Source organism: Lycium barbarum, chromosome 1 (genome assembly GCF_019175385.1).
Source record: "Lycium barbarum isolate Lr01 chromosome 1, ASM1917538v2, whole genome shotgun sequence".
Lineage (NCBI taxonomy): Eukaryota > Viridiplantae > Streptophyta > Magnoliopsida > Solanales > Solanaceae > Lycium > Lycium barbarum.
Genome location: NC_083337.1, coordinates 171714631 through 171729764, shown reverse-complemented (window position 1 = coordinate 171729764; position 15134 = coordinate 171714631). Strand labels below are relative to the sequence as shown.

General features: G+C 35.1%; 2 protein-coding genes across 2 annotated transcripts; one reads left to right on the top strand and one right to left on the bottom strand.

The window, feature by feature from the left end:
• The first annotated feature begins 597 nt into the window (after positions 1-597).
• Positions 598-1605, top strand: LOC132608815 (uncharacterized). The gene has a single exon (XM_060322563.1). It carries the CDS (start codon positions 696-698, stop codon positions 1332-1334), a length of 639 nt encoding a protein of 212 aa, XP_060178546.1. The 5' UTR covers positions 598-695; the 3' UTR covers positions 1335-1605.
• A 4008-nt stretch (positions 1606-5613) lies between these two features.
• Positions 5614-13765, bottom strand: LOC132608736 (uncharacterized). The gene is made up of 13 exons (XM_060322473.1): positions 13299-13765; positions 13034-13171; positions 12880-12961; positions 11304-11380; positions 11033-11139; positions 10282-10414; positions 9876-9992; positions 9683-9774; positions 9216-9282; positions 9036-9114; positions 8850-8941; positions 6970-7113; positions 5614-6042 (listed from the first exon to the last, which is right to left on the bottom strand). The coding sequence occupies exons 1-13, from the start codon at positions 13437-13439 to the stop codon at positions 5902-5904; spliced, it is 1410 nt and encodes a 469-aa protein (XP_060178456.1). The 5' UTR covers positions 13440-13765; the 3' UTR covers positions 5614-5901.
• Positions 13766-15134: the final 1369 nt, after the last annotated feature.

Sequence of the window (15134 nt, the reverse complement as noted above, 5' to 3'; positions counted from 1 at the left end):
ATTTGTGTGACTAAAAATTTATGATTAAGGGTAAGATGAGATGTTTAAGTCCAATTTATATGATCCTATTTTCCTTTTTTAGGTCCATTTAAAAAAGGGAAATGGACCTCTATATGGCTCTTGGTGGGACTGAATTTTTGCAGGATCTAAATTTGGCCAAATATCCGAGGTCTTAACTAAGGTCTATAGCTTATAAGTGATACTGGTATGAGTCTCTCATACAGTACGTGTCGTTTCAATTCACACTATCCATATATAAGTTAGATTTTAAGGAAAAAAAGACCACCCAAGGCCTTAAAAGAAGAGTAGCTATCCTAGCTTAGAAACAAAACCTTCAATTGTTGTGCGGTGGCGAGGAGAAAGCTCCGCTATAGTAGACAATGGAAGCCGTTGGTTGTCTCTCTGACTATTTTGCCCTAATTATGCGTATATTTAGTTAATTTGAATAAATGTATGATTTAAGAAATATTTATTGTGGTCATTTTAATGACAAATGTTGACTTCTGTACCTGCAAGCTTAAATTGTACCGTAAGTGTCCAAGAAAACAGCAAGGCTATAGAAATAGTAGCCTATATATAGCATAAGAACAGTTGTAGTTGTACCCAAAATCTTTTTCCATAACTCACCCTGCATTTTGCAGGGTAGGGCCAAGGCAAATATTTGAATTGAGCTTTAGCCTCATTTAAAGGGAAGAATGACAGAAGGTGTAATCACCATCAAGGACAACAGCAAAGCCCCCTTAAGAAATGACATTGGCGATCATGACATGATGAATAAGAAGAAGAAGAAGCCGCCAGGTGTTTTCGGCTTCTTCAAAGCTGCAATGTTCGTGTTGCGCCATCGTAATAAAGGGAAGCAGAAAGCTGCTCAGGTAGCTGTGTCCACCCAGCAGGGAGATTGGAAGAAGCTGGTGGGCTCTATGCGCCCTTTGCATCTCCAGGACAACAATATTAATACATCACCCGCATACTGTGCCACGTCAATATCTTCACCCTCAGCTTTGTCTTCGTCTAGCGGAACAATGAGCCAGTACGCTTCCGCGAACGATCTCAAAGCGCTGGATGACACCATGAGCCAGTACGCTTCAGCAAACGATCTCAAATCACTGGATGTGGATGTCCCTGCAGCCTCATCCGGCACCATGAGCCAGTATGCTTCCGCAAATAATCTCCAAGAACTCGATGAGGAGGAGGAAGAGGAGGATCCTGACCAGGTCTTCGATGCCATTGGCGCTGACGACATGATCGATGCCAAGGCAGAGCAGTTCATCCTTCAGTTTTACCAACAAATGAGGCGTCAAAACATTGATTCAATGAGCGGCCAATTCAATTAATCTCGTGCAAGGAAAGGGAAAAGCAAGGTCAACAATAAATATACGTAATAATAAAGCTAGCGTACGTGGAATATTTATGCATATTGCATTGCAAGCACCGTAAATTTGTCTGATCCACGTGCATCCAATTATACATGTGTTATATGAAATGATGATCTAATGAAGGACGGACTAGCTAACTATATGAAAAGTACGTACTCCAGATGAAGTGAAATGTAAACGAAACAAGCATGAGTATATATATTCTAGCCAGCCTTTTACTTTTATTTCATTCTGTCTTGCTTTACTGGAAAAAAATTGTTTTCTTAGGATGTAGTTTCAGTAATAAGGCATTATATATTTAATGACTAGTTGTAGACATTTCTGCCTTGTATTGATCGTGTCCTTCAGTTTTCTCCCTCATTAGCTCCGGACGCAAGGTGACTTCCTTCTCTCTCTTTTATCTGCCCATATATTAAATCGAATCTACAAGCTGTAGCCGGCTGGCCAGCTATTCCATGATCAGGGTCGGCTTAACCATAAGGCAACCAAGGTTTTGCCTTCGGCCCCCCAATCATGAAAGGCCTCACTTTTTATTGGATTGATTTTTTTTTTCTTAAAAAACAAGCATTTTAAATGAAGAATTATAATATTTTTAGAAGAATATTATGTTTTAATTATGATTCCAATGTTTGAGTATTATTTTATATTACATAAATAGTCTTCTGGGTAAAACAAAATAGTTTTTAGAGATGTTGTCTTGTGAAAATGCATTTCTGTTTTGTACTATTCTGACAAGTGACTTACATTTTTACTTTAGTCACCTTTCTGCTTTTTTACCATAATAAAAATTGTATCACATATTTTTCAGTCTTTCTATGCTATGCAAAAACAAGAAGAGAAAGCCGTGTGAATTTTTTACTCCTTATGTCAAAAACAAAAATAGAACGATCAAGAACAAAGTACATTGATTTTTTTTTTTTTTTGTACTTTCATATTTTCAAGTATTTTAGCAAGCATTTGAAGTCGAGAAATTATTTTGCTATCAAATTATCAACCTTCAAATCTTAAAAAATTAGGAAAATATGCGTCAAATAAAAATATATAAAATAGTAAAAAGATAAAGGTCTCCCATCAAAATTTTGCTTTAGGTCACAAATATTGTTGAGCAACCCAGTGGTGGGGCCACATGTGCTTAAGGGGTGTCGGTTGACACCCCTTCCTCAGAAAATTGCACTGTGTAGTGAGGTAAAAATATTTTTTATGTATACATATTACATATTGACACCTCTTGACTTATTCATGGATTTACTTTTTTATATTTTGACACTCCTTAATAAAATTCTGGCTCCGCCACTGAAGCCACCCCTGTCCGTGATCTCAACGTCGATTTCTGAATCTCTTGTAACAGAAGCAAGCCAGTCTTGATATAACTGCATGCCTTGTGATCATATACTTACGATGGTTAATTTAATTTGTCTCGCATTAAGGGATTTCGGACACCAATAATACTTGTGAATATTTCTATATATAATAAGTGACAAGGAGGGACGAACACAACAGCCCCTCCTTATATCCACCGCTTTTCAAATTATATCCGCAGTGAATATTTATACTAAAAGTTATATAACTTGTACATTTTATTCAACTATTTTTATATCCTACGTAGACATATGTCATAATACTTAATATTTATTTCCTTCTCATGTATAGACATATGCATTTCAAATTTAATCCTCTGTCATATTTATTTCCTTCGTGCACTTTTACTTGTTCACTTTTGACTTTTCATGTTCTAGCTGAATATTTATTCTCTTCTCATGTATAGACATATGAAGTTCAATTTTAATTCTCATACACAAATTTATTTCCTCCATGCACTTTTACTTGTTCACTTTTGGCTTTTTACATTCTTATAGAAAAAGTACCAAAAGCTATATAACTTGTACACTTTATTCAATTATTTTATATCCCATGTAGACATATGTCATAATACTTAATATTTATTCCCTTCTCATGTATAGACGTATGCACTTCAAATTTAATTCTCCGACATATTTATTTCCTCCTTGCACTTTTACTTGTTCACTTTTAACTTTTCATGTTCTAGCCGAATATTTATTCTCTTCTCATGTATAGACATATGCAGTTCAATTTTAATTCGCCTACACAAATTTATTTCCTCCATGCACTTTTACTTGTTCACTTTTAGCTTTTTACATTTTTCTATTATATATAAGCCCCTTAAAGGGACAAACACAACTTTAAACAGCAGTACCAAAAGCTTCACAGATTGTACCCGCAATGAATGCTTATACCATAAGCTATATAACTTGTACACTTTACCCAGCTATTTTCCTATCTCACGTGGACATTTCTAATATGTCATAATACTTAATATTTATTCATTTCTCAAGTATAAAAGTATGCACTTCAATTTAAATTCTCCGGCACATTTATTTCCTCCGTGTATTTTTACTTGTTCACTTTTGACTTTTCACGTTCTTGCCGAGTATTTATTCTCTTCTCATGTATAGGCATATGCAGTTCAATTTAATTCTCTTACACAAATTTATTTCCTCCGTGCACTTTTACTTGTTCACTTTTGACTTTTCACGTTCTTTAAGAATTAGTAAATCCCACGTGGATGTATGTCATAGTACTGAATATTTATTTTCTTCTCATGTATACACGCATGCACTTCAATTTTAATTCTCCGACACATATTTATTTCCTCCGTGCACTTTTACTTGTTCACTTTTGACTTTTCACGTTCTTGCTGAATATTTATTTTCTTCTCATGTATACATATATGCACTTCAATTTTAAAGGGATGAACACAGCTTTAAACAACTGTACCAAAAGCTTCATAGATTGTATCTGCAATGAATGCTTATACCATAAGCTATATAACTTGTACACTTTACCAAACTATTTTCCTATCTCACGTGGACATTTCTAATATGTCATAATACTTAATATTTATTCCATAAACGTATGCACTTCAATTTTACTTCTTTATCCCACGTGGACATATGTCATAGTACTGAATATGTATTCTCTTCTCATGTATACAAAAATTTGTTCCATAAGCATTACAAATTGTACACTTTAACACAAAAATGAATACTTGTACCAAAAGTTACATAAATTGTACACTTTAATCAATTACTTCTTTATCCCACGTGGACATATGTCATAGTACTGAATATGTATTCTCTTCTCATGTATACATGTATGTACTTCAATTTTAATTCTCCGACACATTTATTTCCTCCGTGCACTTTTACTTGTTCACTCTTGACTTTTCGCGTTCTTGAAAAATATAATATGTGTGTGTCCAAATTACTTGTTCATTTATAAAACCAAAATAAAATTAGCCCTTTCTAATAAATATTCTTGAAAATAGTCTATTCAAGAGAGACTATGACAAATGTCGAATAAGAAAGTAGTTGGTTAAAGTGTACACCTTATATAACTTTTGGTACAAATTTGCATTGCTATTGTTCGTCCTCTTTTCACGTTTAAAGTATTAAGATTGAAGGAAAACCCGTTTTCCTTCTTTGTGAATACTTTACTTATCTTACTCTCCTTTGCATTCTCTGATTATTGTTTCTTTACATTTATAAAGTGTATTATTTTATATTTTTATTTCGGAATTAAAATTTGGTGATTTACGATATAACATATTACATTTCTAATATGTCATATAATATTTATTACATAGACGTATGCACTTCAATTTTAATTATCCGGCACATTTATTTCCTCATATTTTTTAATTAATTTAATAAAAATATTTTATTAGTTTTGCTTTTAAAAAATCCAATATATACAACAATGGTTCTTATGTTTGAATCTGAACAGTTAATTGATTGAGATGGATATCAACTTATCGGTATACATATAAGATATTAAGCAATTTAAAAGAAAAAAATCTAAAATCTAAATATTAATTTTCCCCCACCTTCTTACTAATTTTCTTTTTCATATTGATGAACAACTTTTATTGCCATGACTATGACAAAATTTTAAAAATTATTTATAAAATACAAACCTTAAAGACAAGCTAATTAAAGTGAATAAACATGTTCGGCCTGTGCGATGACTTATATAGTATAAGTTCGGACACTACTTTCGCCATCGTGTCACCTTTATGAGGTGCTTCCGACAATATTTCATTTATAGGTAACTTATTCCCCCATTGTCACTGCTGCCAGTTATTTCTGCCCAAAATTGCAAGTGTAGATTTACCACCAAGGAAGATCAACGAAGAGAATTATAAATAGGATGCTACAAGTTTAGAACGTGCTGTCATTTGTGACAGGACTTAGTAGATATCCCAGAAGCAAGTTTTAATGCCACAACTACACAAGGAGAAAGCTGAAAACTGTTCATAATCTACTACGTACTATTATCCGCAGATATATACATGCCATGAGGACAATAAAGTACAGCGCTATGAGAATATCAGTTATCTTCTAGAGTTGCTGCTGAAGGACTCACTGAATGCATGCCGCCTTTGAGACATCCGGGCATGATCAAGAGAGTGGCACCACACAGTGCAAAAGCATTCACATCAGCAACTTCATAGCTTTACATAAACCTTTTTTGCATGAAGGAATCCAGCAACCAAACCCCAAAACAATATCTCAAGCATCACAAATACCAAGGTACCCCACTTCTTTGAATTAAATGCTGCTTGAAGGAATCTTTCTGTGACGTCAACCTACATTCCATTTTATTTGTAAGTTTAGATTTGACGAGAAGCATCTTTTTGATGCAGATACTATCTGTACATCTCCAATAGCACCTAAGAGTATGCATTAAACAAACTTGGAAACCTAAATGAAGCAACGGATGTGCTAGAAAACAATGCTATTTGATGCTTTCTCTTACACAAAAGACACAAAGACTATTGTTAACACGAAAAAATTAAACATAAAGCGACTAGAGGATAATATACAAAAATGAAAGTTATTAAGTGAATGACGCCATAAAATATCACCACGCTACCTGATGGCTGAAGAAAAGCCATAACAGATAGAGAGAGAGCAGAGGTGCAGATACTTGAAGGGTAGTCAGATTAGTTCAACTGGTAAACAGGTCCCAGTTTCAAATGAAACCTCCCCCCGCCCCCAGCCCACCCCCCACTCCCACCCAACCTCCTTCCGCCAGAATCCAAAACATTTTACTGAGAATCCTCCAAATACATACTACTAATTTATCCATCAGGATACAAAAACAGATATATCTTTAATGTCCTCTACACTCTAGTTGATATGAGCTACTTTGAGTATCTTGCCATGTCTCATAGGTATGCTTAACTCAACCAGCTCACTGTTTTCTGATGCCTGTCTTGCATGTAATATGTCGAATGGTAGGTTAAATTAAAGTCTCGATTATACAAGGCTAAATTCTAAATCCTGATCTCATTTACAGGGATATCGTCCATCCCGAGTCTCCCTTCTCTCTCTCTCTCACTCTTAATGTTTTTTTTTTTCTCTCTGTCACACCTCACTCTAATGATCTTCCACAAACACTGCCTGCCGAAAGAAGGTTTGTGGAACAGAGCCTTAAAATTATCTGAAATAGCTCCTCGGAAATGAGTAAGTTTGCTAGAGGAACGAACATTTGATGGAAAGAAGATGATTACCAAGTTGTTTTCAGGTGAATACCAATAGAAACCTTGCAGTGCCGCAGGAAAGAGGTCACAAGCAGCCAAAGCATAGAGGATGAGAGCATTCATTCCCATCCACTGAAATAGTATCATTGGCTTCTGAAAACATTTGACATCAACCTGCACCAGGCACATTAATTCCATGCCCTAGATCAGTAATACCATCCTTTTCCTCTAATGATATAAAAGATTAAGCGAATACCTTTCCTATTTGATAGTTTACAAGAAAGTGTTGTAACAGAACCAAAAAAATCGCAATACAAATACTGTATGAGAAGTAAAAAGTTTCTATTTCAAAATCAAGATGTTTCTCTTCAAAAGCCACAAGTCAGTGTCAGGAATGCAATCAGTAGGAGGGTGTTGAATTTTAAGTTGGTCAAACCTGCTTTTAAGCTCTTTTTAGCTTTTTTTAGTGTTTGGCAATGTTGAATAAGAGCTTAAAATAAGTTAAGAAGTGCTGAAAATAAGCTAAAAGTCATAAGTTGGAGTTACCCAACTTATTGCTTTTTAACTTAGAAGCTATTTAGCTTTGACCAAGTATATTAATTTTTTATCCCTTATATTTTCTTATAACTTCCAAAATATCTGCTGGTAGTCCAAAGCTCTTACTCCACCCTCCTTTCTTCTTTCTTCTTTTATTATGTCATTCTTATTCATTCATTGACCGTAACTTGTGCCATCTTCTCCATTGATAAAAACTGAAGCATTCTTCGTTTTATTTCTTCGTCATTGAAACTTTTTTCTTAGAGGGATATCTACTTGATTGCCTCATTTAACTGGAAAAAACAATGAACAAGTAGTTAACCTCTACCTTCGGTATTAGAAGTCCAAGGGGTCAATTTCACTGAAGCCATTTAACTTTTAATATATTACACCAAAATCACAAATAAATTCATTATAATTTGTTATTTCAGTTAATAATTTTTGTTTCGTTAAAAAATAACTACGTATAATCAATTTAGGATTTAAATTGAATTGAGATATAAATTAAAATTTTGCAATAATCAATTTAGTTTTTGTGTTAACAACTTTAAGGTCATTTCAGTCATTTTAACAGAAAAAGTGCTTATCAGCCCTTTTTTTACCAAAAACATCAATTGCTTATTTTCAGCTTCAACACTTCTATCCAAACATGTAACTGCTTATTCATAAAATCAGCACAAGCACCTTAAAAGTGCTTTTCAATACTTGGTGCTTAAAAGCTACTTTTTTTTTCAGCCAATCCAAACGGGCTCTATATGATTTGACAGATACATAAAGGTATCAGGAAAACAGTATTGTGCACAATCTGCATTTCATTATCTGGTACCCTGTCTTGGAATCTTCCAGACAGCCATCTAATTGAACTTGGAAGTGCAGATCATGCATTGCTTTATCGAATATATAAATGTAATCTGCTATCAGTTGGACACTAGACCTGAATGCATCATGACAAAATATACAAATAATGATTGCACATTTTGAGTCTACCGTATTTTTATCAAATACTTACCAACAAATAGTCAACAATGAAAATAATATTGACAACCTTGGTGTTTGCACGTATAGATTTTTTATAAAGATTATGTAACATTAAAGGGAATTAAAAGTGCCCTCATGTCGTGAACTTCAGTTTAATTCCATTCATTAACCTATCAGTCGCGTTTCATTAAGTGGAGTATCTGAAACAGTATGTTAATATTATCAACTCTCATTTCTGGTGGCTTCTCTTGGGCCTCTTGCTTCTTTTTCATTCTGCCAAATGTCAATACAAGAAAATTTCTCTTTCGGTACATATCATTTTTCGTAAAATTAATATCACGAAAGGATTAATCTCATAAAAAGAGAAGATAACCAGAAAATCTAGTCAGGCTCACAATGTAATAAAGAACTATTAAGAGCAAACCGGATACTCCAGCCGTGATGAACATATAGCTCAATGTATAAAGCGGTTTAGAAAGAGGAACACCTGGAACATCAAAAATGCGCTGTAAGCGTCAACTACGAAGCAAACATGTCGTGAAAACAAAATTCAACCCACCGTTATCCATAAAACAGCATACCTGCAAGCTCCAATACATATCCTGCAAGTGTTAGAAAGACGGAAAATACGGACCAAAAGATTACCCTCTGCATGTGATCCTACAGCAAAGATGTATAAATATGAGACAGAGGATACAACAAACACAAGAAGCAACTCTATAGTTAACAAATGTTTCAAAAGGGTATCATCTATTTCTTACTTTAACATGCACAAGAATGTGGCCGAAATGCAAGCCCACAAGGCACGTAATGGCTGCCATCAAAGAACTGAATAGTATCAACGAGGAAAAAAAAAAAGATATGAGCTGGATGCAATCAAAGTAAAACAAAGGAACATAATTAGCTATCTGACAAAGAGGCTTAGATATAATTTGATATACATGAAAAAGAAAAAGGAACTTCCAATCATAATCCATTGTATATTATTTGGTTGATTTAAGCACTAACCCTACGTAAAGCAAATGGTACAGCAAAAGGACATGTTACTTTATACATCGCTTAATGAAGTGAAAGAGACTGGTAAATCGGCCTTCATCAAGTAGTACCTCAAAAAAGCAAATCACGTCACAAGAAAAGTTGTTTCCAATTGTGTAACTAGCTCTAGCTAATAAAACTAAATCTATGCAATCTGCTGGGAAAGTGCATACAGGGCAAAGAGGATATTTACCTTAAGATTCCTTCGGGGTCAAACGGAGCAAGGCACCATCCAGGTGCATTTGATGGTAGAGGTCCATAGTCAGGGGAATTGACACTACATTCCTACCCACAAAAAATTATAAGAGCAAAACAATGAAACAGAGATGTAAAGTGCATATCCACAAAATCAGATTTTGCACATGACAATTAAGGTCATAAAGAACCTTGGTTCTTCTGTATACAGGACGTTGATAAAGGTGTTTTTCACCAAGAAGAAGCCTATCAATCAGACCAACCGCGTTGCAAGGAGGCTCGAGACTGCCCCTCACTCCACAGTTAACCTGTTAAAAATGGATATCACGACAAGTAAGATCATGAGTGGTTCAATCTGTCACCCTAAAATGTAGCTTCACTCTCTCTCTAAAACCGAGCACACTGACCACCCAAGAGGCCAAAATAGCCCCACCGTAACTTACTGAAGACTCAGATTTCTAGGAAACTTAAAGTAAAGGAATGTAAAGTGAAAATTTAACAGATGTCTGGTGCTGAAAAAGAATAGTATTTAATAGCCAACAGATAGATTAAACCAGAGAAAACTAAAATCTTGAAGCACTTCCGGAAGATTCTTACAGTTTGAGTACTCAAACCATATCCTGAAACTGGTGATTCCATGTTAAAACTCGATGTTTGAAAGAACCAGTCTGGGACATAAAGGCCATACAACAAAATCAGGTAAGACAAACCAATTAAGATTCCAGCCACCCTGCACATTGAGAAGTATATTAGCAGGAAAAAGAGAAAAACCTTCTCAAAATAAGTAGCATTATCATTTACAGCAACCCTTGGGGCAAGTTTATTCTTCTTCATAAATTTACAATTTTCAAATTGGCATAAAGGCGTAATTAATCAGATCTGGGATCTCATTATTCCTATGAAAATCTTACAATTGCATAGAGCCATATATCTGGACAAGCAAAAAGCTGAAAAGGCCATCATGCATCGGACCATGTCTCAGGAAAATGTGCAATAGGAAAACATATCCACTTAAAAACGAAATAATTTCTGCTTAACCTGCATTTATTTTCAATAAGCAGACAATAGCACAATGCTAAGGAAATAAAAAATAAAAAAAGAGGAAAGGAAAGGAGATTTTCATTTGACTGATCTGGTCAAAGGACTGCTATATCAGAAGTAGAAAGAACATAGGAAGAGTACTAGTTCATCCACAAGCTTAACAGATATGTTTGATATTCTCAACCAAGGAAGACACGGATTAAGGAAAACAAACACTTCAACCATGTGCATAACCAACAAAAAGATTAAAATAAACCATGAATGAACCCAGCTGCAGATGATCCAAAATCTCAAAAGGTATACTTACGCTTGAAAGAAGTATCTCTTGACGAATGCCTTAGCTGAATCAACAGGATAATCATTGGCAAACCAAATTTCCAGAATTGAAGCAAAGAGATAACCAATAGAAATCCTCTACAACAGAAAAGCACATAGAGTAATGCTAGGATGTATAGGAACTCGAAATACAGATAGAAATAAAGGTTTTGACCTACCTAAGGGCGTCGAAGACGGCCTGTGAATATACAAGTTCGGGAAATAATCAATTAAGGAACACAAGCCATTGTCACGCAAAGTACCTGTAACACTCCCATCCATCTAATTTTAACAATATCAACTCCATAACTCAGGTGGCCCCGGCCGTGGAAATACCCACCTAAGAATGAGAAATCATGGATTCAATGACTTGTAAATACGTGAGTTTACATGCAGTTGAGGGAAAAATTTACAAAAGGAAGCCTTTTACTTTTCCAGAATATCTAATTAGCTAAAATAACCAAAGCTCATGATGTCAAATTTTCAGTTCATGCAAGTGATAAGCAATTGAGTCCTTTTTCTCCAGGTGTTACCTTTCTGCACTGTCCTAGTTGATCTGATTCGACATTAGAAGTATATTAATTTTTTGCAATAACCGAATACTTTTGTGTGCAAATACTGCAAATTTGATTCCATCCATAAATGGATTTCCTTCCCTATGAGTTATAGTCTCAATAAGAATGCTAGTTCTTACTGTTCATATGTTATGATACGAATATACCACATCAATTCGTTATGCATGGATGATGAGATTCCAATTTCCTCATGTTTTGTCAAAGCAATAAATCAAAACTTTAATTTTGACGAAGTCAGCAAAAACTTCCACATACAAACAACTCTCTGATAATCAGTACTATATGGCCTTGATAAAAATAATGTATGGATTTTTATGCCATCCAAATAGGGGCCCTAGTTTGAATAAGTCCACCATGGTTGATTTTTGTACAGTGTGCACCCACCAATACCACCCTTGTTCACGGTTCAGTTCATCTAGACTAAATTTTTCCACCATTTTCCAGCCACATCAGCATACTCATCAACGTTTATGCCAAAGCAACACCACAACGCAAGCTTGGTTTCAATCTTTCACAATAATGACTTCAACCTTCAAATCTCAAAACTCGTTCGATTATTCGATCCTCATGTTGATCTCAAATAAATGATTCTTTGCATTTCGTTAGCCTGTGTTGGTCGTCGAGTTGTACATTGAGGGTCTGATTAAGCAAACAACATAGACGGTAAACAAATTGTAATGAGCCAAATTCTAGGCTTTTGTTTATAGATACGGTATAATAGAGCCATGTTGAGCCTGAATTGCGAGCAAGCTTGACTCGGTTGCAAGTACAGTTGAGACAGTAAGACTTCTGTACTTTTTGAACACGGTAAGTAGGATGAGCTTAAAATGAACAGGGCACTTGTTTTATTACAGTGATGTGAGAGCAAGCTTGCGTGCACATGGACTATTCCACCGGGTACCTACAACCTCCCAGACTCCCACCGGCACAAACACCAAGTAGTTCTACACACCAAAGCTTTACCGGACAGGTCCATTCACGGTTCACCAAGGGTTGGACAAATGGGAAGAATCACCTAACAGGTTTTGGCTTTGCTGCGATCTAAACCCTAGTCTCCAAGGTTTTCACCCACCTAATTGAACTCTAGGCCACACTCAAGTGTGCTTTCTTATCTTTTATTTTTTGATAAGTAGAAAATGATGGCAAAGCATAGTTGAACAGAGTCATTTCTCTCCTATGTAGACAACAATGCATTTCACAAATAACACTTAAAGGTTAAGATCTTCTTTTTCCTCTCTCACTCTCTTCTCAGAAAATGGCATACCTTGAAGGAACACTCCCAAAATAAAGAGCTTAACTGTCCTCAGTAAGACTTTCTTTGTAGCTTGTGGTTTGCTGGAAACTTTCTGCATCAACAATGGATTATCTCATAACTGCTGCAATAGAGTTACCTAACAAAAAAGCATGATGAATGGTACCTTGAATACTAGACTTGCAGAAACACCAACAATAAAGAGGAAAAATGGCATGACAAAGTCAGCAAGGGTCACTCCAAACCAGGGAGAGTGGTTTATGGAGGGGAAAGCCTTTCCAGAATCATCAACCAAAATCATCAACTGTCAAACAAACCAAATAGAGAATACAGGAGACTAGAGTAAGTAAAATAACAAAAAGAATAAACCATCATTTATCAATCATCAAAGAGAGCTGAAAAAGGGAATTAGTAAATTGTAGAAAGCATACAGCGATGGTAAGGCCTCTAAAGACATCGAGAGATACTAAGCGTTGTTCTTGTTTGGGAGACGTAGCGGCGGCTTGGGTCTCACAAACTATTTCTCCATCTGTAGAAATGGAAAGAAGCGGAGCTCCTTCGCCCGAAGACATCTTCCTGCCAAACACTCAGCTCAACTTTGCATTGACTAACTATTCCAACTTCCTTCCCTCTATATATCTTTTTCTTTTCTTTTACCCTTTTTTCCCCTGCCCATTTTGGGTCCTGCCCATGTGTGTAGGCGTCGCAAAATCAAGCTCAACCCGCCCGACTTGCTCCATTCAGTCATGACCCTTTTGTTGAATTGACCAATGGGTCCAAACCCAAAAATTAAAGATTAACAATTTGAGGCTGAGCCAGTGCCTTTGAATGGCAATCGTGCAAATCACCCAATTCAAACCCATCAAAAAATCGGATCAAGATAACGTAACTCATCCGGTCAAAATGTAATTCAACCCAAACAAGCAAAGAATATTAGAAAATAAAAAGTATGACTCTCTTATTATTTTTTATCCACTTATTAATTGACTGCTAATTCACACTGTCACACGCTAAAATGCATTTTATTAGCTCTGTATTATAACCATCTTAATCACTACTATTACTATTTGACTGGCAAATAAATAGCTGAAAGAGAAAAGGTTTCTTTTTAAATTGGAAAATATTTCTTTAGTTCAAACTCCGCTTATATGCTTCTAGTTTGATTTTACTAATGTTAACAAACTGAATGAAGATGATCAACCAATAAGTAATTAGACTTTATTTAAGCTATAAAAAGCATCAAAATTTTCCAGTATTTAACAAAAATTCACTATATATGGATCGAAATGGGTAACTTAACTTTCTCAAGTGTTTTCAGGAAGTGGTTTTACCACTTTAATTATAAGATAAGAGGATTTTAGTAAGAGAAAACTGCATTGAAAGTTAAAACAATTAACATTCCTGATTTTATTGTATTTGTCAGATATTTTATGAAATGAGTTAGTTCTAAAGCTTATATTTAATATTCAATAATGAGTCAGTTTGTTTTGGTATTAAATCAATATTTGTCCAGAGTACAAGTGAGGGAATGTTTGGGTTAAACTTGAGTTGATTGGGTTATAATCTACTTTTTCACCCAACTTGATCAAACTCATTTTGATGCACGTATATCTGGGTTGGGTTGAGTTATGACCCATTCATTGATTTGTTTTTTTTTTTTATCCAACATAGTTTGACCCAACCCACTCATTTGCCACCTCTAAATGTGTGATTTGCAAAAGGGTTAATCACGGGGTCGTTTGGTATATGGGATAAGGTGGATATCTCAGTACTAAGATTGGAATTGATTTTGTACAATGTTTGGTAGAAAGTATAAATGTATCCCAGGATAAATCTATACCTTCTACCAAACAAGGTATAGAATGAAATCCAAATTTAATGATGGGATATCCTACCTTATCTCATTAACCTTAGAATTATTTTATCCCAACTCCTAAATGGGATAAATTAGTCTCATGATTATAATCCCAAAAATAATTTAATCTGCGTACCAAAACAATCCGATTGCCTATGTGTTCAGTGCGTCTTGGAGGTTATTCTGCTGATTCATCCCATGTATATAAGCAAACCAACACGTGTAATAGCTTCAAATAAAAATATTTTCCAATTCAGTTGATCTTCTCCGTCTCTCAGTTGCCTATCTGATTTGAACTATGTTTCATCCAGTTTTCACAATGGCTAACAGTAATATTACAACATAAAATTAGGTATAGCGTTTTAGTGCAAATTAGCTCCAATCAACAACTCATTCTTCGTCACATAAAAGG